This window comes from Sus scrofa, chromosome 6, assembly GCF_054392235.1.
Source record: "Sus scrofa isolate SSC_HxYL_T2T_F1_AM1 chromosome 6, Sscrofa_HxYL_maternal_Yorkshire_Landrace_v2.0, whole genome shotgun sequence".
NCBI classification, from domain to species: Eukaryota; Metazoa; Chordata; class Mammalia; order Artiodactyla; family Suidae; genus Sus; species Sus scrofa.
This window is the reverse complement of record NC_139388.1, coordinates 151,677,959-151,703,536: the sequence shown is the minus strand read 5'-3', so window position 1 is coordinate 151,703,536 and position 25,578 is coordinate 151,677,959. Positions and strand designations below refer to the sequence as shown.

The 25,578-nt window shown below is 46.7% G+C and overlaps 1 protein-coding gene and 1 long non-coding RNA gene across 7 annotated transcripts in view; both read left to right on the top strand.

Annotated features, from left to right (window-relative positions):
• Positions 1-2,656: 2,656 nt before the first annotated feature.
• Positions 2,657-25,578, top strand: part of AK4 (adenylate kinase 4) — an 80,285-nt gene continuing 57,363 nt past the window's right edge. For 5 of the 6 annotated variants that reach the window (XR_014805031.1, XR_014805032.1, XR_014805030.1 and 2 more), the window contains exon 1: positions 2,765-3,029. Coding sequence is in view for 2 of the 6 variants with exons in the window: in XM_084958746.1 (XP_084814872.1) it covers positions 2,885-3,029 (145 nt within the window). In the remaining 4 variants the exon portion in view is untranslated. 6 annotated transcript variants of the gene reach the window in all.
• On the top strand, positions 6,638-10,525 carry LOC146402887 (uncharacterized). The gene is made up of 2 exons (XR_014808078.1): positions 6,638-7,894; positions 8,240-10,525. It is a non-coding gene; the product is annotated as an uncharacterized LOC146402887 (long non-coding RNA).

The following is a 25,578-nucleotide window of genomic DNA, read 5'->3' as shown; positions in this document are numbered from 1 at the left end:
GGCAGCTGTAGCTCTGATGAAACCCCCAAGCTGGGAACCTCCATATGCCAAAGGTGCGGCCCTAAAAAAAAAAAAAAATGCAGACTTCAGTCTTACAGAATCTGAAACTGTGAACATGGGTCTCATCAATCCTTTTTTTTTTTTTTTTTTAAGGGCCGCACCTGCAGCATATGGAAGTTCCCAGGGTCAAAGTGGAGCTGCAGCTGCCAGCCTAGGCCTCAGCCACAGCAGTGCCAGGTCTGAGCCACATCTTCAACCCACACAGCAGCTCACAGTAACACTAGATCCTTAACCTGCTGAGCGAGGCCAGAGATCAAAACTCACGGATACCAGTTGGGTCCTTAACTTGCTGAGCCACAGCTGGAACTCTTCAGCAATCTGTTTTAACAAGCCCTCAGAGTCATTGTGCTTGCATGCTCAGGTTTGAGAATGACTGCAAAGTAATTGCTATACATTATGCAGCACATGGCTGGAAGAATAGGGGAGATTTAAGTTACCCCCTATCCCCAGAAGCTCTTTCCCCTCTTTGTTCCCAGGACAAGGACTGGAGGGGCTCAGTGTAACAACCTCCTGAGGTCTACAGTACACTTATTTTATTTTTATTTATTTATTTATTTTTGCTTTTTAGGGCCGCACCCCTGGCATATGGAGGTTCCTAGACTAGGGGTCGAATCAGAGCTCCAGCTGTCAGTCTACACCACAGCCACGGCAATACCAGATCCAAGCCGAGTCTTCGACCTACACCAGAGCTCATGGCGATGCCAGATCCTTAACCCACTGAGCTTGATCAGGGATTGAACCCACAATCTCATGATTACTAGTCAGATTCATTTCCACTGTGCCACAATGGGAACTCCCACACTCAGATATTTTAGACAGGGATATGAGCCTATGGAACTGGTCTAAAACTGGGGGGAGGGAGTGGTGCTGGGTGTGCTCTCAGGTGGCCAGAGACCCTCTGGCCATGAGTGTGTGGAGGAGGCAATGGAGGGGAATGGCTAGGCTCTGGGGCATCATACTAGGCACCCTCAGCCCCTAGCCCCTTAACACAGAGTAGCCAGGAATCCAGAGAATGCTCTTCCCCACACCGTCCCTCCAAATCTGAGAGCCAGGGCTGGAGGCACTAAGCACCCCGCAGTGGTTTCCCCAAAGGCGGGAGGCAGGATCCAGGAGGCCAGCGGAAGGAGGGCAAAGGAGCTGAGCAAACGGATGCAAAGGTGTATGGGAGGCACCCGTGTGCCCTGCTGACGATTTTTTGCTTTATGCTAAAGGGATAATAATATCTGAGGCGAAGAAATAGAAATTGATTTGCACTTAAGCAGTATCTCTGGCAGCTGCATCACGGATGGCCTAGCGGAAGCCAGAGACTTGTGGGCTGGCCGTTATCACACCAAGTCCGACTGGGAAATGATGGCTGTGTGTGGGGTGGGAACAGATTTAAGAGAATATGGGCTGGGATATGCCGGCCAAGCGAGGGAGGAGATGGCACCCACTGGGACTTCGTGAGTTGTAAGTACAGTGCCAACATCGTGGCTTCGGAAGTCCTGGAACCGAAGACTCTAAGACCCTGAGCATAGGTCAGTGATCATGCTCCTCTTTCCCTTCTGGGCTTTGGAGTCTGGCAGTTGAGAATTCAAAACTCCTGCGGGAATGTAACTTCCACTTGGGCGGGATTCAATCTTTTTTGGTTCACAGCTATATGCGGAGAGACTAAAACATAGTAGGCGCTCAATAAATATTTGTTGAACGAATGAATCAAGGAATGCATGGCTACACTCCAAGCCTCCCTTCCTCCGCTGTGTGTTCCCACCTGGAACGGGAGATGCATAAGAAATCACCTAGCTCCAAACTTGACGCACAGTAGGCGCTCAACAAGTTGTATTTTTCCTTCCTCTCCACAGTGGACCGGGTCCCTTAAACGATTGCAAAAGAGGGGTTTCTGTCCCCTGTGTCTTCTGCACCTCCCTTCGCTCCCGCGGGCCCTACAGGGGTCTCGGGGAGCACGTGAGCCGGGGAGGCCGTGCAAGGAGCGGGAGCGGGCGCGGGCGGGCGGCTAAGCGCGGAGCCAGTCTCCCGGCTTACGTAAGGCGCGAGTCCCGCGCGCCCGGCCGGGGCTCCGAGTGGGGGCGGGCGGAGGCGGCGCCGCCCAGCGGGATCCGGGCTGGAAGCCTAGCGGAGTGCCGCGTCCCGGCCGAGGTGTGTGTTTATTTGGCCACTCGGGGTGGAGAGGCGCCGGTCTCCGGCTCCTCGCGGCGGGAAGCGCATCCGTCTCCCCTCGGCGGAGGTGGGCGCTGGGCTGGCCCGCTGCTTCTCCCGGGATGCAACGGCGGCCGAGGAGGGGCCGAGGCGCGGACCAAACGCTGCCCACGTGCGGGGACCCGGGTTGGGGCTGGGCCCCTAGGTTGCCCCGGGCGTGGGGCGACGGGGGTCCTGCTTGGGGTCACTGCCTCTCCCGGCTCCTGCACTCGGTAGAGACTGGCGTTGGGGATGCCCGGCCGGCCGGCCCCCTCCCCGGACGGGGCGTGGGGCGCGAGATCTAGTAAGGGATAGAGATGGGAGGGGCCGGGCTGACCCCCGAGTTTTTCAGGGCTGCCCCCGCTAGGGGCAGGCGCTTGGGAGTTCTTCGGAGTCGCAGCCTAGGGGCGAGGAGGGCGGGGAGGGCGGGGAGCTGTAGCGTGGCGCTTACTCCGCCTTCGAGCCGCCCCGACGCGCGGCTGAGGGGAGGGGTTGTCTCAAAAGTCTCTCCTTCCCCTGCAGGGGCGGCGGCGAGTCCCCGCGGGAGCCCAGGGTGTCAGAAGCAGGGGCAGAAGCAACAAAGTTCCCGGGTTGTGTCCGAGGCCGCGGTCTGGGTTGCTCGTTCGGCCTCCCCTTCCTCACCAAGGCAATGGCTTCCAAACTCCTGCGCGCGGTCATCCTTGGGCCGCCCGGCTCGGGCAAGGGCACCGTGTGCCAGAGGATCGCCCAGAACTTTGGCCTCCAGCATCTCTCCAGCGGCCACTTCCTGCGGGAGAACATCAAGGCCAACACGGGTAAGGGGGTGCGGGGGTGAGGGGCGGGGTGAGCCGACGCGGGATCGGGTGAGGCCGGGAGGCGAAGGGCTAGCGAGCGGCTGGGTCTCTTCGGTCCCCGGGCGCCCTTCCCCCGCCCGAGTGTGGTCGTGCAAGCTCCTACGTGCCGGGGCGCATGCAGCCGGGTGCCCGCGGCTGTGCGGCTTAACCGCGCCCGGGGAGGAGGCCGAGGCTGCCTGGCAGAGGGTGGAAGTGCACGGGGCCACTCTCTCCGCCTGAGCTCCTCTTGCCGTGGGGAAAAGCCGGTGACTACCCTGCTGAGTGAGCGAGATCCAGACAGCTGAAAACCCCGAGCTTCCTTCTCGCCCTGCTTCCTTAAGGCCAAGCCATCCCCGCCCCTTGGCCGTCTCCCGCCCCCTCCTCCGCGTCTCTGGGGACCTGCAGCGCCCCCTTCTCTCGGCAAAGCCCCCATGGGCCGAGCGCCGCCCACCTGTGGGAGTCGGGCACGGCCGCGCGCTGGGGAACCTGTGGCGCTGCGGGGCTCGCAGCCACGCGCCGCTTCGGGCCTCGGGGCAGAGCCCTAGGTGGCTTTGAAAGGCCTGTCTGTTCGCTGCAGCCTTCTAAGGTAAACTCTCACCACTAACTCCCCCTCCTCCCCAAGCCCGGGCTTGGCCCTTGGGAGACTGGATCATGTTAAATCCAGCTTCCCTGGATGTGTCTTGTTGAGAATGACTCCCACGGCTTGCGTGGTGCACTTGGAGCTCCAAGACCGCCCGCTCTTATCTTTCAGCGCGGCCCTTCTCACATCTCTTCCCACCCCTCGCTCACACCAGTTCCTGATGAATTGGCATTAAAAGGCGCGAGGTAGCTGTGGGGCCCTGCAAGGTACATAGCCCTTCTGGGATGTAGATACTCACAATTAGCAACTCCTTTGTGAAAACTTGATTTTGAAGACTGGGCGCTTCCCTGTCCTCGAAGTTCTAGGTGGTTATGGCCCATTACCGGCGAATTATCCAGCGACCTTCATCGCAGAAGCACAGATTAGTTGGAAGAGGTGGGTGGAGGACGGCGCTAGAAAACGGAAAGTCGAAAAGCCAGTGATTAAGAAGTAGCCCAAACGCAGAGTTTTATTGATTATCTCAAGCAGGTTGTAAAAGCAATCTTTTGATTTTCAAGACCCCTCCCTCCCCCATGTCTCTGAAGGTGGAACTCTGTGTTCCAGATTGCCCCTGGAATTTTCTCTCGTGGGTATTGTTACTACAATTGGGTCTATTTTAATTTTAATACCGCATTCACATGCATTTTATTCTGTGTTTGGAATGCAGTTGAGGTGGGGGGTGGGGAGAGCCGTGTGCGAGGGTGGGCTGGTGCTCCACCCTTGGGTTTTGTGGTCTGGTGGGGCTTCCAGGGAGGGAGATGGAGGCATGGGGAGGGGGCTGGAAACTGCTGGCATAAGATTGAACCCATTTTCCCACATTCTCCACCTGACTAAGGAACTTCCTTCTTTCTGGCATAGCATCCATCCCAGGACTGGATTAGCGGCGCTTTCCATTTTTAAAGAGAATGTGTTGGCGAATAGTTTATTTCTGCGCTTTTCTTAGAGGTTTTGAAAACTTTCCGCTTGGTGTTTTCCCTTATTTTTTTGTTTTTGTTTTTAACGTTCCTTTGTTCCAAATTTTAGTTTCCATTCTCTTTCAAATGCCTTCATTTCCCCCTCAGTGTTTCTTCCCGGAGTAAGAAGTGCATATGATGTTTAATTTTTTTCTTGTTCTGTTAGGAATCAGGTAGTTTTTGCATGAATCAACAAACTTTATCAAGGAGAGAAGTAGAGGAGAAATAATCGACAATGGTTTGTTTTGAAAGTGGCCTGTTTTTAGTGGACTCGGAGGGTGTTCTCAGATTATTTTTCTCTTACAGACGGTCTAAGAGTCTCAGGGGCTCACTGCCTGGTCAATAAGAAAACATTCCAGGAGTTCCCGTCGTGGCGCAGTGGTTAACAATCCGACTAGGAACCATGAGGTTGCGGGTTTGATCCCTGGCCTCGCTCAGTGGGTTAAGGATCCAGCATTGCCGCGAGCTGTGCTGTAGGTCGCAGACGCGGCTCCGATCCCCCGAGTTGCTGTGGCTCTGGCAGAGGCCGGCAGCTACAGCTCCGATTCGACCCCTAGCCTGGGAAACTCCATATGCCGCGGGAGCGGCACAAGAAATGGCAAAAAGACAAAAGACAAAAGACAAAAAAAAAAAAAAAGAAGAAGACATTCTACAGTTATTTGTTACCTGCTGTTTGCTTTTCACTAATTTTCTAGTAGAGAAGTACACCCACCCCTCTGTATGTACCCTTTTATAGTTGAAGGTTTGAAGGAGATGATGAACTGCAGCAAAACCCCAGGAAATAAAACCTTGGTAGGAATTGGCAAGGGGCTCAGGCCATCTGCTCCAGCTTGGATTGGGCCACATTCCTGTCCACATGGCTTTCCTACAGCCACTGCCCAGGAAGAAGCTGCTCCTCTAGGGGAAGGACTACTCATTGCTTTTGGGAAGTTTCCCCTCACCTGCCCTGGCAGCGTTTGTCTCTCTCCTCTGCACATTCTGTCGCTGTTGTCATCATAAGAGTTGGGATGCAGTACAGCAAATGTCTTCTGATTCCCCCAGTAGATACTTGCTGAGTACCTGCTATATGTCAGTGTTCTAGGTGCAGAGGGCTGTAGCAGTATTTCCACCTTTACCACGTGCCACTTCCCACTAAGAGACTTAAAGGACAGAGATCTGACAAAGTGCCAGATGCATAAAAGGAGCCCAGCAAGTCTATGATGAAGGTGGGGATCACAGATTCTGTCTACATTTTCCCCAGAAGGAGTCAAACAGCTTTTAACAAGTCCATTGACAATCAAGTCCATAAATTAGCTCTAATTTATGGTAAAAGTTTGCATTTACTATGGATCAAGGTTCACCCTCATGATAGATGTCACCCATTGACTCTGCCTAGTCTGCCTGGAGCAATGCAGGCTGAGACTTATCAGTCAGATTCCTTATTTGAAGACCTACCCCCAGGTCTTTGGCTCACGTTTTCTTTAGCATGTGGTTTGAGTAGATAGAAGGGAGAGTTCTCTTAGGTTGCCAAAAGTCGGGGTCCTACAGTGTGTCAAACAACATTATCTTTTCTATGTGTCTTTGTGTGTTTGTATACATACATCTGAACCTGGGTGTGTGCGCACGTATGTTCACAAGTGCACACGCACGTGCGTGCACACACACACTGGGCAGGTATTGGGTTCCACTGAAACTTATATGTAGTGGTAGCTTCTTTTGTTGAGTGATGGGTGACTGAAACCTCCCTCTGAAGGGTATGAGAATCCTGTTTTAAGTGTTGGACAAATAGGAGTTAAAAAAAAAAAATCACATTCTGTACTGGATCTACTATCTCAAATGCAGGAAAACTGGCAAGTTTCCATTGGGAAGCATCTTGGACTTGATTGAGAGAAAAGATGTTCAAGAACAAACCTGTTAATGCTCTTAATTAATATTAACTGCAGCTCTTGCTGAGGTTTGCGGATGGGACTAGCATTTCAAATTAGACTAGGGGTTGAGCCTTTATTTTCTGAAAAGATGACCTAATTCAGAGGGCTCAGTTTTTTTTTTTTTTTTTTTTTTAATAGTCATTAAGTATAAATGTGTGTTTTTTCTTACCAGAATGAAAACTTCTGAGAATGGGAGGATAAAGATGTTGTGTTAGGGAGACTAATGCCCAACAATGTATCTAAACCAACTTTTTGGCTGCGCCCACAGTATATGGAAGTTCTCAGGCCAGAGATCTAGCCACAGCAGTGACCAGGTCACTGTAGCAGTAATGCCAGCTCCTTAACACTCTGTGCCACAAGGAGACAACTTTAAATAATTCACCTTTTTGTAGATCATACAGCATCTTGGCTTATTTTGAGATTTCTAGACTATGTTGTATCCATTTTTTCCCCCCCCTGCCTGGGATGTAGCCCAGGTCAAGGGTTTGACCAGTTTGGAGGCATCATCTTCAGTCTCAAGATCCCTTCCATATCCTCCTTTTTTTATTTTATTTTATTTTTTTTGCTTTTTAGGGCCACACCCAGAGCATATGGAGGTTCTCAGGCTACACCACAGCAACTCGGGATCCAAGTCACATTTGTGACCTGCACCACAGCTCTCAGCCACGCTGGCTCCTTAACCCACTGGGTGAGACCAGGGATCGCACCCACAACCTCATGGTTCCTAGTTGGATTTGTTTCCACTGTGCCACAACGGGAACTCCTCTGGTTCTTTTGTATGAAGGTTTTCACATGTACTTCAAGAGAACAATCTGTGAACACCTTGAGTAGGGTGTCCCGTGACAGTAAGGCTGGCTTTGCTGTTTGCACAGCTGGATCTGAGCAGACTTTGAATGTGGTCATTTCTTTGAAAAGTAGCTTTATCTGATCAAAGCCATGCCTTGTAGAAAATTTAGAAAATGTGAAGCTGTGGAAGAAACTGAAAAGACAAATAAAAATTACCCACAATCCCATCCTGACATTTGGAAATTCTAACAGACGTTATTTTCCTCTTTTCTGTGAATTTGCCCCACCACTCCCAACACATTAAGTTGGCATTACATTATTATAACACCCACTTAGATATGTACTATGAGTATTTTCCTGTGTGCGTTTTTGTTTGTTTCTTTGGTTTTTTTGTTTTGTTTTTTTGGCTGCATCTGCAGCACACTAGAGTTCCAGGGCCAAGGATGGAACCTGTGCCACTGCAGTGACTGGAGCCATAGCAGTGACAATGCTGGATCCTTAACCTGCTGGGCCATCAGGGAACCTCATTTTCTTGGGTTCTTAAAGCTTCTTGAAAATCATTTCTGTTTAATAGTCCATTCAGTAGACTTTTTTTTTTTTTTTTGTCTTTTTTGCTGTTGTTGTTGTTGCTATTTCCTGGGCCGCTCCCGCGGCATATGGAGGTTCCCAGGCTAGGGGTCCAATCGGAGCTGTAGCCACCGGCCTACGCCAGAGCCACAGCAACGCGGGATCCGAGCCATGTCTGCAACCTACACCACAGCTCACGGCAACACCGGATCGTTAACCCACTGAGCAAGGGCAGGGATTGAACCCGCAACCTCATGGTTCCTAGTCGGATTCGTTAACCACTGCGCCACGACGGGAACTCCTTTTTTTTTTTTTTTTTTTTTTTTTGTCTTTTTTGCTGTTGTTGTTGTTGCTATTCAGTAGACATTTTTTCCCCCCCTCTTATTTTTATTTTTTTGGCCACCCTGAGGCATATGGAGTTCCCAGGCCAGGGATCAGATGCAAGTCACAGTTGTGACCTATGCCACAGCTTCAGCAACGCCAGATCCTTAACCCATTGTGCCTGGCTGGGGATGAAACCTGTGTCCCAGTGCTCCCAGGACTCTGCCAATCTGGTTGTGTTGCAGTGGGACTCCCATTCAGCAGATGCTTTTTTGAGTACTTTTTGAGCACTCAGATAGCCTTTTGTTCTTGGACGTGAGAGGGCAAGGGGCTTGAGGGGGTAGGAGATGAGCACAGATGGAATAAATAGCATAGTTTTTTTAAATGGTACTTGTTATGAAGGAACACGTTGGTTAGTGGTGAGGGCTCAGGTGGGCCTCCTAGATCGTCTAGTTTGGTAGTGCCTCTTTTTTTTTTTTTTTGTCTTTTTGCCATTTCTTGGGCCGATTCTGTGGCATATGGAGGTTCCCAGGCTAGGGGTCTAATCGGAGCTGTAGCTGCTGGCCTACACCAGAGCCACAGCAACTCGGAGCCGAGCCTGCAACCTACAGCACAGCTCACGGCAACTCCGGATCCTTAACCCACTGAGCAAGGCCAGGGATCGAACCTGCAACCTCATGGTTCCTAGTCGGATTCGTTAATCACTGAGCTACGACAGGAACCTCCAGGTAATTCCTCTTTGGGAGGTAAATAACTACAGGGATGAACATGTAGTGATCTAGGAACAGTGTGCCATGGAGGAGGAACAGCAAATGCAAGGGCCCTAAGGTGAGACGTGTAGCTGGTTGGAAGAACAGAAAGAAGGGCAGTGTGTTTGGAGTCTAGGATTGTTTTTGATAGTTTGAAGGATTTTGGCTTGAGCCTCTGGGTTCAGTGTGCATTGGGGTTGAACTGCCGCGTGTCTAACCACTGTGGTGTGGAATGTTTGGGTTACTTGCTGTTTAATAATGCTCTTAGGAAGGCCATTGTATGGAAATCCTTAACGGATATGGTTTCCTTGGGATAGGTTACTGGCAACAAAATGACTGCACCAGAAGAGTTTTTAACCCAAAGGTTAACAAGGGGTGGGGTTTAAACTTAGCTTACAAACATCCAGTCAAGGTCTTGGTGTGCAAGGGTGTAATAGTGCTCCTAAAGGTGCTACTTGCCTCATGTACTTTGTGGCTTACCAAATATGTAAGTACAGATACAGCTGCATAGACATTTGTACATATGTACTTACTTGTTTTGCTAATTAGAGAAATAGTTTGTGTTACAGGTTTAGAATTCCAAGAAAGATGAAGAAGCAAAAACCTGTAATCCCACTAACTAGGAGGAAAAAAAATACTGTTAATTAATTGATTAGTTAATTTTTACGGCCGAACCCAAGGCATATGGAGGTTCCCATGCTAGGGGTCGAATCGGAGATGTAGCTGCCGGCCTACCCCATAGCCATGGCAATGCAGGATCCGAGCCACGTCTGTGAGCTACACCACAGCTCCCAGCCATGCTGGATCCTTAACCCACTGAGTGAGGCCAGGGATCCAACCTGAGTCCTTAGGGATACTAGTTGGGTTCATTACCACTGAGGCACAATAGGAACTCCTGTTAATACTTTTATATGCAGTATATCTTCCAGGCAGTTTTTGAAGAATGTATTAGGTATCACTGTTTTGAAAATTGCTTGTTTTATCTCGCAATATATCATTTAATATTTGCCAGTGTTGTTATGTCTGTTCTTTAATGTGAGTTTCATGCTTTCTACTATTTCAATGTAATTTTGATTCCACTTCTGATGCAGATGGTAAAATTTTCAAATGCTACCCCAGGAATGGAGCGGAAAATTTCTCTCCCATTGCTGACCTCTGGTTCCACAGCTGCTTTCCACAGGGATGCTTGGTTTTAACTTTTCTTGGATGTTCATCCAAAGAATTTGTGCAAACATGTATCTCACAGGCGTGTGTAGAGCGGTGCCTCCTTTTTTTTTTTTTTTTTAAGTATAAAGTTATAATGTTCTTCTGTATTTCTTTTTTTTAAAACTTAGCGCTATAGGTTGGATATGGGTTTCTACTGGCACATATCAACCTTATTACATTCTTTAAAAAAGAATGGCTGCATAGTCTTTTATTTATTGTACAACTGTACTATTGTTTCTTTAACCAGTGATTCTCAGCTGTTTTGGTCTCAGGGTCTTTTAGCCCCTTTAAAAAATCATTGAAACTATAATAGAAAACATAAAAATCTTGCAAATCTCCCTCCAAAACCAACCAACCAAACAAATAAAAATCATTGAGGCGGTCCCGCTGTGGCACAGTGGATTCAGACTCCGACTACAACAGAGGTGCAAGTTTGATCCCTGGTTCAGGGCAGTGGGTTAAAGGATTGCGCGTTGCTGCAGTTGTGGCATGGGTCCCAGCTGTGTCTTGGGGATTCGGCATTGCCACAGCTGTGGCATAGGTCACAACTCTGTCTTGGATTTAGTCCCTGGGAACCTCCATATGCAGAGGGTGCAGCCATTTAAAAAAAAAGAAAGAAAAAAATCATTGAGAACCCCAAGGAGCCTTTGTTTATATAAGTTTTACCTATAGATACTAACTGTATGAGAAATTAAAACTGAGAAAATTAAAATATTTTACTAAATTGTTAAAATAATAAACCCCTTACTCTTAACATATTTCTATAAAAAATAACTTTCGAAACAGACTCCAGTGGGAAGAGTAGTGTTTTTGCGTATTTGCAAATCTCTTCAGTGTTTCCCTTAATAGAAGAAAGGCTAGATTTTCACATCTGGTTCTTCAGTCAGTGTGCTATGTTTTGGTTAAAGTATTGGAAGAATATTTGGCTTCATGCAGCTATGGAGTGCAAGGAAGGGGAAACTCACAGACCCTCAGAGATCCTTCGACCACACTTTGGGAATGGCTGATTTAACCAGTTCCCTGTTGATGGCAGTTGAGGTTATTTACAGTTTTTTAATTTTTAAAAAATTTTTTTGTCTTTTCGTCTTTTCTAGGGCCGCTCCCATGGCATATGGAGGTTCCCAGGCTAGGGGTCCAATCGGAGCTGCAGCTGCCAGCCTACAGCAGGGCCACAGCAACGCCAGATCCGAGCCATGTCTGCGACCTATACCACAGCTCATGGCAATGCCAGATCCTTAACCCACTGAGCAATGCCAGGGATTGAACCCACAACCTCATGGTTCCTAATCAGATTCTTTAACCACTGAGCCACAATGGGAACTCCGATTTAGTTTTTTAGTATAAAGCATGCTGTGCTGAATGTCCTGTATTAAATATTCTTTTTTTTTATTACTCAAATGAATTTATCACATCTGTAGTTGTATAATGATCATAACAATCTGATTTCACAGGATAAATATCCTTTCAACAAGTGTTTGCGTGGCAGGCAGTGTTGGCTTGTAAGGTACAAAGAGGTGAGGCAAAGTCTGTGCCCTGAAGGAGCTGCTAAGTTTATTGGGAGAAACAGTCAGGTGAATAAGGATGACTATGACAGGCTGCAAGGAGTGCATTTGTTGTAGGTCCTAGGGGTGTAGGGAAGAGAGAGCCTTGTGAGAGCAGTGAGAAGGAGGAGCTGGGATTAGGGAAGGCTTTTTAGAGGACATTCCTGAGCTCTTGTGACAAATGAGCCCAGCAAGAGGTGAGGAGAGGTGGTTGTTGCCACCACATACCCGGAATCCTCTTCCAGAGTTTGTTTGTGGTCCACAGAGATCATGCCTTTGTGACTTGATCACACCCTGTATATTGTCATTTGAGATCATCTTCATCTCTTAATTATATGTATTATCAAAGGAAGGGGTATTATACCTGCTTTCTCAGTTCTATTACTTGGTGCTTACCTTTAAGATATATACACATGAGGTGCCATGACACTTAATCTGCTTCAGCCTTCCTGGAACTCATGGATCCATGAAACGACTAAAACAGGGCACTAAAGTATTATCCACTCATTGTGAAGGACGTATAGAATCGACTGTTTTGTTTAAAATCTACCAAAGTAGGAGGTCCCGTCATGGCGCAGCGGAAACGAATCCGACTAGGAACCATGAGGTTGCGGGTTCAATCCCTGGCCTCTCTCAGTGGGTTAAGGATCTGGCATTGCCATGAGCTGTGGTGTGGGTCGCAGACACGGCTCGCATCCCCCGTTCCCATTGCTGTGCTGTAGGCTGGCACCTATAACTCCGATTGGACCCCTAGCCTGGGAACCTCCATATGCCACTGGTGTGGCCCTAAAAAGACAAAAAACCCCACAAAAATAAAATAAAATAAAATAAGATAAAATCTACCAAAGTAAATTGTTAAATGGTATTATGTTATGCTAGTCTACTCTTCAGCACTTTGTGGTCCATGGTATGAGAAGATTTAAGGACTTGGAAATTATGTTTTTCTTGTAAAGTGTAGATAATATGCTTTTGCAATGAGTCAGATAGTCAGATGTATCAGCTATGTATTGCCTTTTAACAAACATATATATATATACACATATGTAAAAAAAATTTTTTTTTTTGAGCACATTGTAGAGGCTTTTAGTAACTCTCTTTTTCCCTGATGTTTCGTTCAGGTTGCCCCTTAAGACATAGTACAAAAGGTCTTTATTTCTACATGCAGTCCAATTAGTCTGCATGCCGGATGTTATATTTTAACAGTCTCACTTCCAAGTTCCAAGAGTTCTTCTACTGGTTAAACGACAGGTCCGGCTGCCAGGATCCCTTCCTTAGCCAGAGAGACTGACAGTATTGAAATAATGCAGAGTCACTCCTGCTCATCACATTCCCAAGAAGCTTGACATCAACTCTTTTCTGTTCTTCAGCACTTTTTTATTGACCTGCAACCTGTGACCCTGGCACTTTGAAATTCTTGTGACTTGGTCATTATAATCAACATTTGCGGTGGGTCAGTCATGTGCTAGGCCCTCTGCTGGCTGGTGAATGCACGTTGTCTAGTCCATACAAGTCTACAGGGCAGTTGTTAATGTGGCATTTTTATGAATAAAGAAACAGCCTCAGAGACATTGAGCTACTTACTTGCCTTAGGCCAAACAGTTAAATAGAGATGCCAGCATTCAAACTTGGGACTGAAGGAGTTCCTGTTGTGGCTCAGCGGAAAGGAGCCCGACTAGTATCCATGAGGATGTGCGTTCCATCCCTGGCCTGATCCGAGGGTTAAGGAACCAATGTTGCCGTGAGCTGTGGTGTAGGTCGCAGATGCAGCTTGGAAATCTGGTGTTGCTTGTCTGTGGCCAGCAGTTGTAACTCTGATTCAACTCCCTAGCCTGGGAACTTCCATATGCCATGAGCGCGGCCCTAAAAAAATAAAAACAAAACAAACCCCAAACTTGGAACTGCCAAAAAAAAAAAAAAAAAAAAAAAAAAAAGGCAAAACACCCCCCCCCCCTTTAAGATGGAAATGTTGTAAAGTCGGGTTGTGATGATGGTTGTACAATGACAAATACAATGCAGTTCATTGAAAAAAAAAAAAAAAAAACCCACAAACTTGAGACTTTGTAATAGGGGTTAAACTTCCCATTACAACATGCTGCCGTGCAGGTACTCCGGTAAAGAGTGAGTATCTACTTCGTGAATAGCAGGGAATCTTTGCAGCTTAGTTCTCCACAAGTGGAGAGATGCAGCAGGCGCTTTAAAGGTGGGCTAGAGCTCTGTGGTTTGTTGTTGTCCTTCTGTTCCTAAAACATTTTTAAAAAATCTAAAAAAGGAAACACTGACTTCCTCCTTTCTCCCCCAAAAAGGACCAAAAAAGGTCTAAAATAGAAGCTATGTGTAATTGTGAGGAGGCAGAAATTGCTTTTCATCATCACAGTAAAATATCTGGAATAATACCTGTGCTTGTTTTTCGATTAGTCATTTGACACATGTTTCCATGCCTTCAATACGTCTGGGGAGGCGTGCACAGGTGCCCTTGAGGCATTTACGGTCCAGGATTCAAGTTCTAGGTTCCACATTACATTTGCATGCGTCACAGTGAGGTGTATGTGTGTGGATGGAGTGTCAAATGTCATGGACACGGTGGGGGAGGGTGTTACGCAGATATACCTTTCTCCCATAATGCTTTTCACACTTCTGTTCATTTCTCACTGTCTGTGTTCAGTCCCATCACTTCCATGAAGCTTTTCCACAGCTGTTGCAGCTACATGTCGTTTTCTCATCTGAAATTTCTCTCATACCCATCCGTACCTCTAACGTGGCATTCATTATCACCTCCCTGTACAACAATCTATTTCATAACTTCAGTTACTCTTTCACCATCGGAGTAGTACATTCATTAGCATCGGTTCAGCTCAACCCATGTTTTGATGGCTTATTACGGCAGGAGGGGAGACATAGTATAAATGATGGAAAGATAGTCAAAGATAACTTTGTATCCCTTGTGCCTTACATGAGCACTCGGAAGAAAATACAGTGCAGTGTCAGAGTCACTGTGAAGGTCGCATCAGCATGTGCAGTCAGAGGAGCCCTCTCCGAGGAGCTGATGTCTAAGCTGAGCTCTGGATGTGGAAGCCTGGTATGGGAAGACTTGGGGGCAGAGGGAAGAGCATGCGGGCACGGCTGGAATGTAGGAGTGAGCTTTCCATAAGTGGAGAGGGGAGGAGGCAGGTGTCTCTGGAGCACCCTGAGTGTGGAGGAGAGGAGGCTGGAAAGGTAGGCATAGGGCTTTGTGGTGTGGCCAGGAGCTTGGGCTTATTATAACCAGATGCTAAATGATGGGGCTTTTGGTGGTGTTTTTGTTATCTTTTTTTTTATTTTTTGTAAATAACAGCTTTACTGAGGAGTTTCCCTTGTGGCTCAGCAGGTTACCAACCCAACTAGTACCCATCAGGATGCAGATTCAGTCCCTAGCCTTGTTCAGTGGGTTAAGGATCTGCTGTTGCCTTGCACTGCGGTGTAGGTGGCAGAGGTGACTCCGATCCTGCGTTGCTGTGGCTGTGGTGTAGGCTGGCAGCTCCACCCCCTAGCCTGGGAACTTCTGAATGCCATGGGGTGTAGCCCTAAAAAGACAAATAAATAAATAAATACATAAATAACAGCTTTACTGAGATATAACTTTCACCTAATAAAATTTATCCTTTTAGAGTGTACAAGTCCGTGCTTTTCAGTATATCGTGCAACCATCACCACTATCTGATTACAGAACATACTCATTACCCCAGAAAGAAACCCTGTACCCACTGGCAGTCATTCCCATTCCCTCCTCCCTTCCAGCCCCTGACAATCAGTAATCTACTTCCTGTTTGCAGGGATTTGCCTTTTCATATAAATGGACTCATACAACATATGCTGCTTTTCGTAGCTGGCTTCTTTCACTTAGCAGGTTTGCAGGATTCAACTATGTGGTGATGTGCATCAGTGTGCCGTTCCTTTTTATGGCCAGATGATGCTCTGTTGGATGGATGCTGTATCGCATTTTGTTTGTTAATTCACTTGGTTGTTTCCTACATTAGTATACACTTTTTTGTGCAGACGTGTTTTCATCTCCTTTGGATGCGTACTTAGAATTGGAATTGCAAAGTCATGTGGTCACATCATCTTTAACGTTTTTGAGGAACTGCCAAACTTATTTTCTAAAGTAGTGGCATCATTTTCTGTTCTCTCCATTAATGAGTTTTCCAGTATCTTCACTTGCTTGTCAACACTTGTTACTGTCTTTTTTTCCTTTTAGCCACCCTAGTGGGCAGAGTGACATCCCATTGTGGTTTTGGTTTGCACTTCCCTAAGGCCTAATGATACTGGACATCCTTTCATATGCTTTTGACTATTTGTATATCTTTGGAGAAATGTCCGTTTAAATCCTTTGCCAGGTTTTAAGATTGGCCCATCTGTCCATTATTGAGTTCTTTATATATGATGGATACAAGTCCCTTATTAGAAATATGATTTCCACGTATCTTCTCCCATTCTGTGTTTTTTTTTTTGTTTTTTCCTTAATGATGGTTTTGGAAACTTAAAAGTTTAAAATTTTGAAGTTCAGTTTATCTGTTATTATTTTTTCTTTTTTTGCTTGTGCTTTTGGTTCTATAGCTAAGAAACCATTGCCTAATCGAAGGTAAAGCTACTGTTTTAAAATACAGAACTGACAATCTGATTCACTTTTCTTTTCTTTTTTTTTTTTTTTTTGCTTTTTAGGGCTGTACCCATGGCATATGGAGGTTCCCAGGCTAGGGGTCGAATTTGAGCTATAGCTACTGGCCTACACTACAGCCACAGCAACACCAGATCCGAGCTGGATCTGCAACCTACGCCACAGCTCACGGCAACGCCGGATGCTTAACTCACTGAGCGAGGCCGGGGAACAAACCCACAACCTCACAGTTCTTAGTCGGATTCGTTTCTGCTGGGCCATGACGGGAACTCCCTGATTCACATATTTAATAGGTCACTCATGCTATTTGGAAACTGAATTGGAAGGTTCTAGAATTAAACTACCAAAGGGTTAAGAGGCTGTTACAGCATCCACAGACAAATGGGTAGACTTTAACCTTCAGTAAGCACTTGTTAATTTTTTTTAAAATTTATTTTTATTTTTATTTTTTTATTTTTTGTCTTTTTGCTATTTCTTTGGGCCGCTCCTGCGGCATATGGAGGTTCCCAGGCTAGGGGTCTAATCGGAGCTGTGGCCGCCAGCCTACACCACAGCTCACGGCAACGCCGGATCGTTAACCCACTGAGCAAGGGCAGGGACCGAACCCGCAACCTCATGGTTCCTAGTCGGATTCGTTAACCACTGCGCCACGACGGGAACTCCAGTAAGCACTTGTTAAATCAATGTATTCCAATAGCATTCTGTTAATAGGAATAGAAAAAAATGGTCTCTACCTTTAAGGAATTCACAAATACACCCAGTGGAGTTTCCTGGTAGCTCAGTGGTTTAAGGATCTGAAGTTATTGCTGCTTGTGGCTCAGGTTCAGTCCCTGGCCTGGGAACTTCCACATGTCACTGGTGCAGCCAAAAAAAACCCCCAAAAAACAAAAACCAAAGAACCATATATCCAATTAATTGTTTTGTCAGGCAGATTATACTGAATAAAAAGTAGTAAAAAATTTTTATAAGAACAATGAAGAGTTCATTTTTATATCTTCAGTGTATAACATAGTCAGTGCCTAATAGTTGTTTGTTGTACTTATGGATGACAGAGTAACTGAAAGTTATGAGAGAGATGGCGTTAGAGCTGAGCCTTGATGAATAGGTAAGGTACTAGCCGGTGGAAAATCGGGAGCTGGGTGTTTTTGATGGATCACATCTGAGAGTGGGTGATAAAAAAATTTTTTTTTTTTTTTTTTGTCTTTTTAGAGCTGCACCCCTGGCATATGGAGGTTCCCAGGCTAGGGGTCAAATTGGAGCTGCAGCCACTGGCCTATGCCACAGCCACAGCAACGCCAGATCCGAGCCGCACCTGCCACCTACACCACAGCTCACAGATCCTTAACCCACTGAGTGAGGCCAGGGATCAAACTCGAAACCACATGGTTCCTAGTCGGATTTGTTTCCATTGCGACACGATGGGAACTCCAGTAGGTGATTAAAATTAAGGGTGTTTTGGTGTAGGTCACAGACGTGGCTCAGATCTGGGGTTGTTGTGGCTGTGGTGTAGGCTGGCAGCAACAGCTCCGATTTGACCCCTAGCCTGGGAACCTCCATATGCCGTGGTCATGGTCCTAAAAAGCAAAAAAAAAAAAAAAAAAAAAGAACAACCAAAAAAAAATTGCGGGTATTTTCATTGAAGCCTAGAGTTGGAGGCATAATAGGCATTGAGGCTGGAAATGTCCCTTGGGGTTTATATGTAAATCAGGAGTTTGCAAACCGGAAGGCTGTGAGGAGTCTGCCTTCCTCAGGCTCCTTCAGTGGTGCAGTTGTAGTTTTTCTTAGCAAAGTGCACAGTGGACTGTAGTGGGGAGGAAGTGAAGCATAGCTGAGGTCGTATCACAACCGTTTAGATCAAGTATAGGATCAAAGTAATAGAAGGGGGAGTTCCCATTGTGGCGCAGCGGAAACGAATCCGACTAGGAACCATGAGGTTGTAGGTTCGATCCCTGGCCTTGGTTGGGGGGGGGGGTGGCGGCGGGGTTAAGGATCCGGCGTTGCCGTGAGCTATGGTGTAGGCCGGTGGCTTACAGCTCCGATTGGACCCCTAGCCTGGGAACCCCCATATGCCGTGGGAGCAACCCTAGAAAAGGCGGAAAAACAAAAAAAAAAAGAAAAAAAGAAAAAGAAGGGGGTTTAGGAGAAGGTGAGGCAGGGACGGGAGTACCTACTGTCTGTATGAGAATGGTGGGCACGGGTGGACCCAGCTGCAGCCCTTGGAAGAGCGGAACTTCAGTGATTGTGGGGGAAAGCGGTCCCATTTAACAGGAGGGCAGACCAGGGGTGGGAGGATCACCTACCTGCAGGAAGTTCCTGGTGGACCATTAGCATAGCAAGTGCTTGGCTCTATCTAGTGGGCTTTGGAGTCAGGCATGCCTCAGACTTTAACCTCTTACGGACTTTGTTAATTTGGGGGGGAAGTTAATGAATTTGTTTTCCTCCTTTACAGGAATCCCTATTTCACAGGGCTATTGGGAGGGTCATACGGGGTCATTTATGTGAAATGCCCGACAAGTAGGAGGCTTCTCTCTGGTTTATTCCATTCTCTGGAGTCAGATACTTTGATTTCATTTATATTCTCCCTTGGCGAATGTGGTGCTTTGAATGGAATCACTGACACAATCTAGTGGTGTTTAGGCAATATATGGCGGTGTGTGTGTGTATGTGTGTACACCACTCACCACTCTGCAGAGGCTATAAGCATTCACCCAACTGTGTGTGTGTTTTTTGTTTTTTAGGGCCACACCCATGGCATATAGAGGTTTCCAGGCTAGGGGTCTAATTGGAGCTATAGCCCCCGGCCTACACCAGAGCCACAGCAACTTTGGATCTGAGCCGCGTCTGTGACCTACACCACAGCTCACAGCAACGCCAGGTTCTTAACATACTGAGTGAGGCCAGGGATCGAACCTCTGTCCTCATGGATGCTAGTCAGATTTGTTTCTGCTGAGCCATGATGGGAATGCCTCACGCAGCTGTTTTTGTCGACTCTATCAGTTGTGATGGCCTTCTGTGCCTCTTTTGGAAGACCCCCTAAAAGTAAAATTGCTTTTTTTTTTTTTGCCATACCTGTGGCATATGGACGTTCTAGTGCCACAGCAGCTACCCAAGACAACGCCGTATCCTTTACCTTCTGCACCACAGTAGAACTCCTAAAATTGCTTTTTAAAAATGGTGCCATCCTTAAGATAGACAGTTCTCTAACTTTACCTATTGGGTGGGAGAGGTTTTCTCGAGTCTTTTCATGTACAGGACAACTGACATATCTGATTCAATTTTTGCTTTGCTTTGTTTTCCTAAATTCTAACTCAGCTGCCTCTGTATTTCTTCTTCTACATGACCCCTGTAGATCTTGGTAAAAATAGCCAGTGTGGTTTGCAGGAGAGCTATAAAACATTGATTGTATATATGGGTATAGTTTCCCAATTTTCTTAAATGGTATAACTATAAATATCATCTCTGTACATAATTTACTTTTTCCAAGAGGGAGATTGATTTTTAACTTGCATTACTTCAGTGGCTTAGTGTTTAAAAAATCAAGAATACAGCTTCAAATAAAATGAAAGTGCAAAGCCTTTTCTTTGAACTCAGTTTTGTTTCAGTTCTCTTGAGTCTCTAGGAACTAAATAGTATGCAAAACAATGACTGTGTAAAGTTTAATGATTCTATTTCTTAACATCTTAGAGTTGGAAAGGATTTTAAGTCCTTCTGTCCAAGTGGCCATTCTGTCTGTGCTAGATCCCTTCCATAGCATCTGACAGCCAACTTGCCTCCTCTGGAGGCAGGCTCTTTCATTGCGGGACAGGTCTAATTGTTGGAAGATTTTTTTTTTTTTCCTTTATACTGAGATGAAAGCCAACTCCTTGAAACTGTCACCCATAAACTGTCATCCACTTATTCAACTTCAGTCTTTTGGTGTCACATAAATTAAATCCACTAGCTCTTCAGATAATTGAAAATAGTTTCTAGGCACCACTTCTCTGACTTAAGATGTTTCCCGCCACCTCCCCTCCCCCGGAAAAAAATTCCCGCCACCTCCCCCTCTGCAAAAAAAGTAGCCCTAGTTACACCAGCTATTCTTCCCATGATACTGTTTCTAGATTCTTTTTCTTTTGCTTTTTTTCCCCCTTTTCTTTTTATGGCTGTATCTGTGGCCTACTCCACAGCCACAGCAATGGTGGATCCAAGCCACATCTGTGACCTGATGCCACAGCTTGCAGCAATGCCGGATCCTTAACCCACTGAGCAATTGCAAGGCCAGGGATTGAACCTGCATCTTCACAAAACAGTGTTGGGTTCTTAACTGCTGAGCCACAATGGGAACTCTTTTTTTTTTTTTTTTTTTTTAATGGAAGTTTCCAGCCTGGGGATTGAAATTTGAGCTGCAGCTGTGACCTATTTCACAGCTGTGGCAAAGCCCGAGGCTTTAACCCACTGGGCCGGGCTGGAGATCGAACCTGCTTCTTTGCGGTAACCCTAGCCCACTGGGCAACAGCAGGAAGTCCATTGTTTCTAGATTCTTTGGCAGCCTGATTTCACTGGGGCCCTTTTAATCTACAATAGCAGTCCCTATTGACAACTGGCTAAATGTGGCAGGATCTTTATAACTACAAAAAACTGGGTTTGCCTCTTGAACATAGCCAGAAGACACAACCAAGCCAAAGCCTGGGAGAAAGAGGGATTTATTATTACTTCCAGCAAGTAAGGAGAACACCAGGGATCTCTCTCCCAAAGCAATGTCTCCCCAAACAGCAAACCTGGGGAAGTTTTAAGCTAAGGGCACATGCATATTCAAGAAGGGGCCGGAGCAGAATTGAATTCAGTGCAGAACTGGGCAGACATCCACAGAGCTCAAGTCTTAGTTGATGGAAGACAGGAGGGTCAGTATTCTTCTCTCCTCCACCTTGGTGGGGCTTTAGTTGGTGCCCAAGAACCTTATTGTTCTATATATATTTATATATCCTTGAGGGGACACCGGGGGTTCTCCTGCACTGTTGGTTCTCAGTTGTTCCTCCTTTGTTTCTGCAGCCCCTCTTTCTGTTTCATAGCTCTTTGAAGCTGCCCCTTGCAACCCAGGGAAGATCAAGGAGGCTAAAGCCTTTATCCTGCAAATAAGAAAAGGAGAAGGGGGAAAGGCTTTGTGCCCAGCAGGGCCCCACAGGGTCTTGCTTAGCATCACTGGATTCGGAATCTGACTTGGCCACCCTAGCTGTGTGAACTTGGTCCAAGCAGCTAACCCTTTTGTGTTTATTCATTTATAAATGAGAGTAATGGTAGAGCGACCTCATAGGGTTTCTTTGCGCGTATTAAGTTAATATGTGTTGGCAGAGCTGAGGCTAGGGTGAGAGGAGCGAGGCACTCTCTTTGAATGAAAAATTTAAAGGGGTGCCAAACATCAATAATCAACATAAAGAGGCAGTTTCCTGCAGTAAAATGAACAGCATCACCAGCATTTTAAATAAAGACCAGATCCAGCAGGGTGAGGTGAGTGAGAATGAGTTGTGCAAGTGCAGAGCTGGATCTGGTCTTAACATTTTTGGAGTCTTTCATCATGGATTTCTTTCGGCTTTAACGTTGATCATTTAATTTTTATTTTTAAAAATTTTATCTTATTTTTTGGCTGCACCTGTGGCAGAGGCAAGTTCCCAGGCCAGGGGTTGAATCTGCACCACAGTTGCAGCAATGCCAGATCCTTGAACCCACTGTGCTGGGTGGAGGATTGAACCCCTACCTCAGCAGCGACCTGAGCTGCTGTAGAAACAATGCAGGATCCTTAATCTGCTGCCCTGCTGTACCACAGCCGGAACTCCAATTCTGATAGTTTATCTTATTTATTTATTTATTTATGTGTTTTGTATTTTTTAGGTCTGCACCCGCAGCATACGGAGGTTCCCAGGCTAGGGGTTTCATCGGAGCTGTGGCTGCTGGGCTACGCTCATAGCCACAGCAATGCCAGATTCGAGTCGAATCTGCGACCTATACCTGTGCGACCTATACCACAGCTCACGGCCATGCCAGATCCTTAACCCACTGAGCGAAGCCAGGGATGGAACCCGCCACCTCCTGGTTCCTAGTCGGATTCGTTTCTGCTGTGCCACAACAGGAACTCCATTGATATTTTATTTTATTTTATGTTTTTGCTTTTTAGGGCCACACCCACGGCATATGGAGGTTCCCAGCCCCTAGGGGTCTAACAGGAGCTACAGCCACCAGCCTACACCACAGCCACAGCAATGCCAGATCCGAGCCGCATCTGTGACCTATACCACAGCTCACGGCAACGCCAGATCCTTAACCCGCTGAGCAAGGCCGGAGATTGAACCCTCAACCCAATGGTTCCTAGTCGGATTCCCTTCTGCTGTGCCAGGACGGGAACTCCTCCATTGATATTTTAAAATATTGGAGGACTTCGTTGGTGGCTCTGCAGGTTAAAGATCTGTTATTACTGATGTGGCTTGGGTTGATACTGTGACCTGGGTTCATTCCCTGGCCCTGGAATTTCTGTAGGCCTTGCCAAAAAAAAAAAAAAAAAAAAAAGGATTAAATGATTATTTATCTTGATTACTTAAAGTTTGTTTTTTCTTGTGTCCTTTCCAATTTTGGCCCAAGATAAGTGTCTCATTTATCTCTGAAAACTGAAGTCTGGCACTTGCCTTCGGCCTCTACGTGGAGTAAAACATGAACCCCTGCAGGTGCCAACCCCCGGCGCCCCCTGAGTGGAGCTCAGGGTGGAGACCAGGAGTGAGGCACTCTGTGCTCTGGGAAGACGGGAAGAACAGATCTGCAGATAGTTAGATATTTTTAGGAGAAGATTTTATGAGCCCAATTCTTGTATCTCCTCATATCTAGCAAAACACTAAAATCCGTCAATGGTGACTGCTGTCTGTGACTAGTAGTAACCTTCACGAGACCAGTAGCAAACTTCTGGAAAATGTGTGCCTGGCTGCGCATGCCTCCCCCTTCACCTTTATGCATTGTATCTTTTTTTTTTTTGGTCTTTTTGCCTTATCTAGGGCCACTCCGCTGCAAATGTAGATTCCCAGGCTAGAGGTCTAATCGGAGCTGTAGCCACTGGGGCCTACACCAGGGCCACAGCAACGTGGGGTCTGGGATCCGAGCTGCGGTCTGTGACCTACACCACAGCTCAAGGCAATGCCGGATCGTTAACCCACTGAGCAAGGGCAGGGACCGAACCCGCAACCTTATGGTTCCTAGTCGGATTAGTTAACCACTGCGCCATGACGACGGAACTCCCGTCTTGTATCTTGATAGTTCCCCTTTCCTCTTTGGGGCAGTATTTCAGAGCTACCTGAGAAACTGCCTCCTGGGCTGTAGTGAGTGGACCAAGCAAAAGATGTCGTAGTCATTGTGAGAACAGCCACTCCCAAGGGTGGATCACTGAGCCCTGAGGGAACTCAGGGAAGAAACTAACAGGGCTGGCCCACAGCCCAGGTGCCTATCTAAGGAGTTGATTCCAATAAGCCCAGATCTTTACCTCTTCCCATAGAAACTGGTTTTCTGTAAATCTTCTTCCCATAGAAACTGGTTTTCTGTCAATCTGGTTACCTGTAAATCTTGTGTTCCTACTACCTTCCCTTGGTTGCCAAAACTCATCATATATCCTAGCTTCGCCCCTCACCTCCTCAGAGAGGTTTCTCAGGGCTACCTGAGATGTTGTCTCCCGGGCTTAAATCCTAATTGCACCCCAGATAAAACTTAACTGTCAACTTTGAGGTTGTATTGTTTTAGTCGACATCTCATCCAAGTTGCAGGATGGTGTGTTGGTGTTTGTAATTATTGCAAGGATGTTAGTTTGGTGGAGGAAAAGCATTCTAAGAGCCTCACAGTAGGATTTCTTTCTCCAGCAGTTATTTCTCTTCAAACCTCATAATTAATCAAGGTCAGTTTTAGGTTTTGAAATGTCATGTTTCAAGCACTGCCGAAGTTCACACCCCAGAGAATAAAAAATGTGTGCACTGAAGAGGCATCTAGCCAAACCAAAGAGCACTGCAGCATCGCTTCCCCTCGATGGCGGGGATTGTGAGACAGCCCCAGATGGTGGCTGCGCCTGAGCTGGAACTACTGTTAATCATGAGATGTTCTAAGTGACAGAAACCAGGAACCCATTAGGGGGTGGGAAGTGGTGTTTGTAGAAGTTATGGCGATAGACGTGTTCTATAATTCTGGTTCTGCTCCAGTTTGCCTTTATACAGACCTGATTATGAACGAGTCTCAGAAATCTATTTCATAATCATTGGTGAAAGGCAAAAAAAAAAAAAGTTGCACAATCAATGTTTTCAAACTTTGTTCTTGACAGTCCAGGAGTTACACTGGCAAGGCAAGCTGTTAGGGCACTACCCTATTGCAGTCGCCTTTCTTTCTGTCTGAGTGTCTTTCCTTCCTTCCTTCCTTCCTCCTCTTCTTCACCTTTTCCTTCTTCTTTCTTCTTATGTCTTTTTACAGCCACGCCTGTGGCATATGGGAAGTACCTGGCCTCGGGTTTGAAGTGGAGCTGCAGCTATGGCCTGTGCCATAGTCACAGCTGGCAACACCGGATCCGAGCCACATCTGCAGCCTATACCCACAGCTTGCGGCAATGCCAGATCCTTAACCCTCTGAGGGAGGCCAGGGATGGAACCCGCATCGTCATGGATGCTGTGGTAGGTTCTTAACCTGCTGAGTCACAATGGGAATTCCTTTTTGCTTTTTGATCCAGGTTTATGTAGTGTTGTTTTTTTGCACAGAGTAAGAGAACTAGTTGCTTTTTAAAGGTGAGATGGGAGTTCCTGTGGTGGTTCAGTGGAGATGACCCTGACTAGTATCCATGAGGTTGCGGATTCGATCCCTGGCCTTGCTCAGTGGGTTAAGGATCCAGCGTTGCCGTGAGCTGTGGCGTAGGTCGCAGGTGAGGCTTGGATCTGGTGTTGCTGTGGCTGTGGCATAGGCTGGTGGCTACAGCTCTGATTCGACCCCTAGCCTGGGAACCTCTATCTATTGCGTGAGTTTGATCATTTTTAGAGATTTTAGGTGTCTTCTGGTTTAGCATTTTAAAAAGAGGAGTATGGGAATTTTTTTTTGGCTGCCCTGCGGCATAAGAAGTTCCTGGGCCAGGGATCATATTTGAGCCGCAGTTGCGATCTATGTCACAGCTGCAGCAACACTAGATCCTTAACCCACTGCAGGGCGGGGGGTCGAACATGTGTCCCAGTGCTCCAGAGATGCCACACCAAT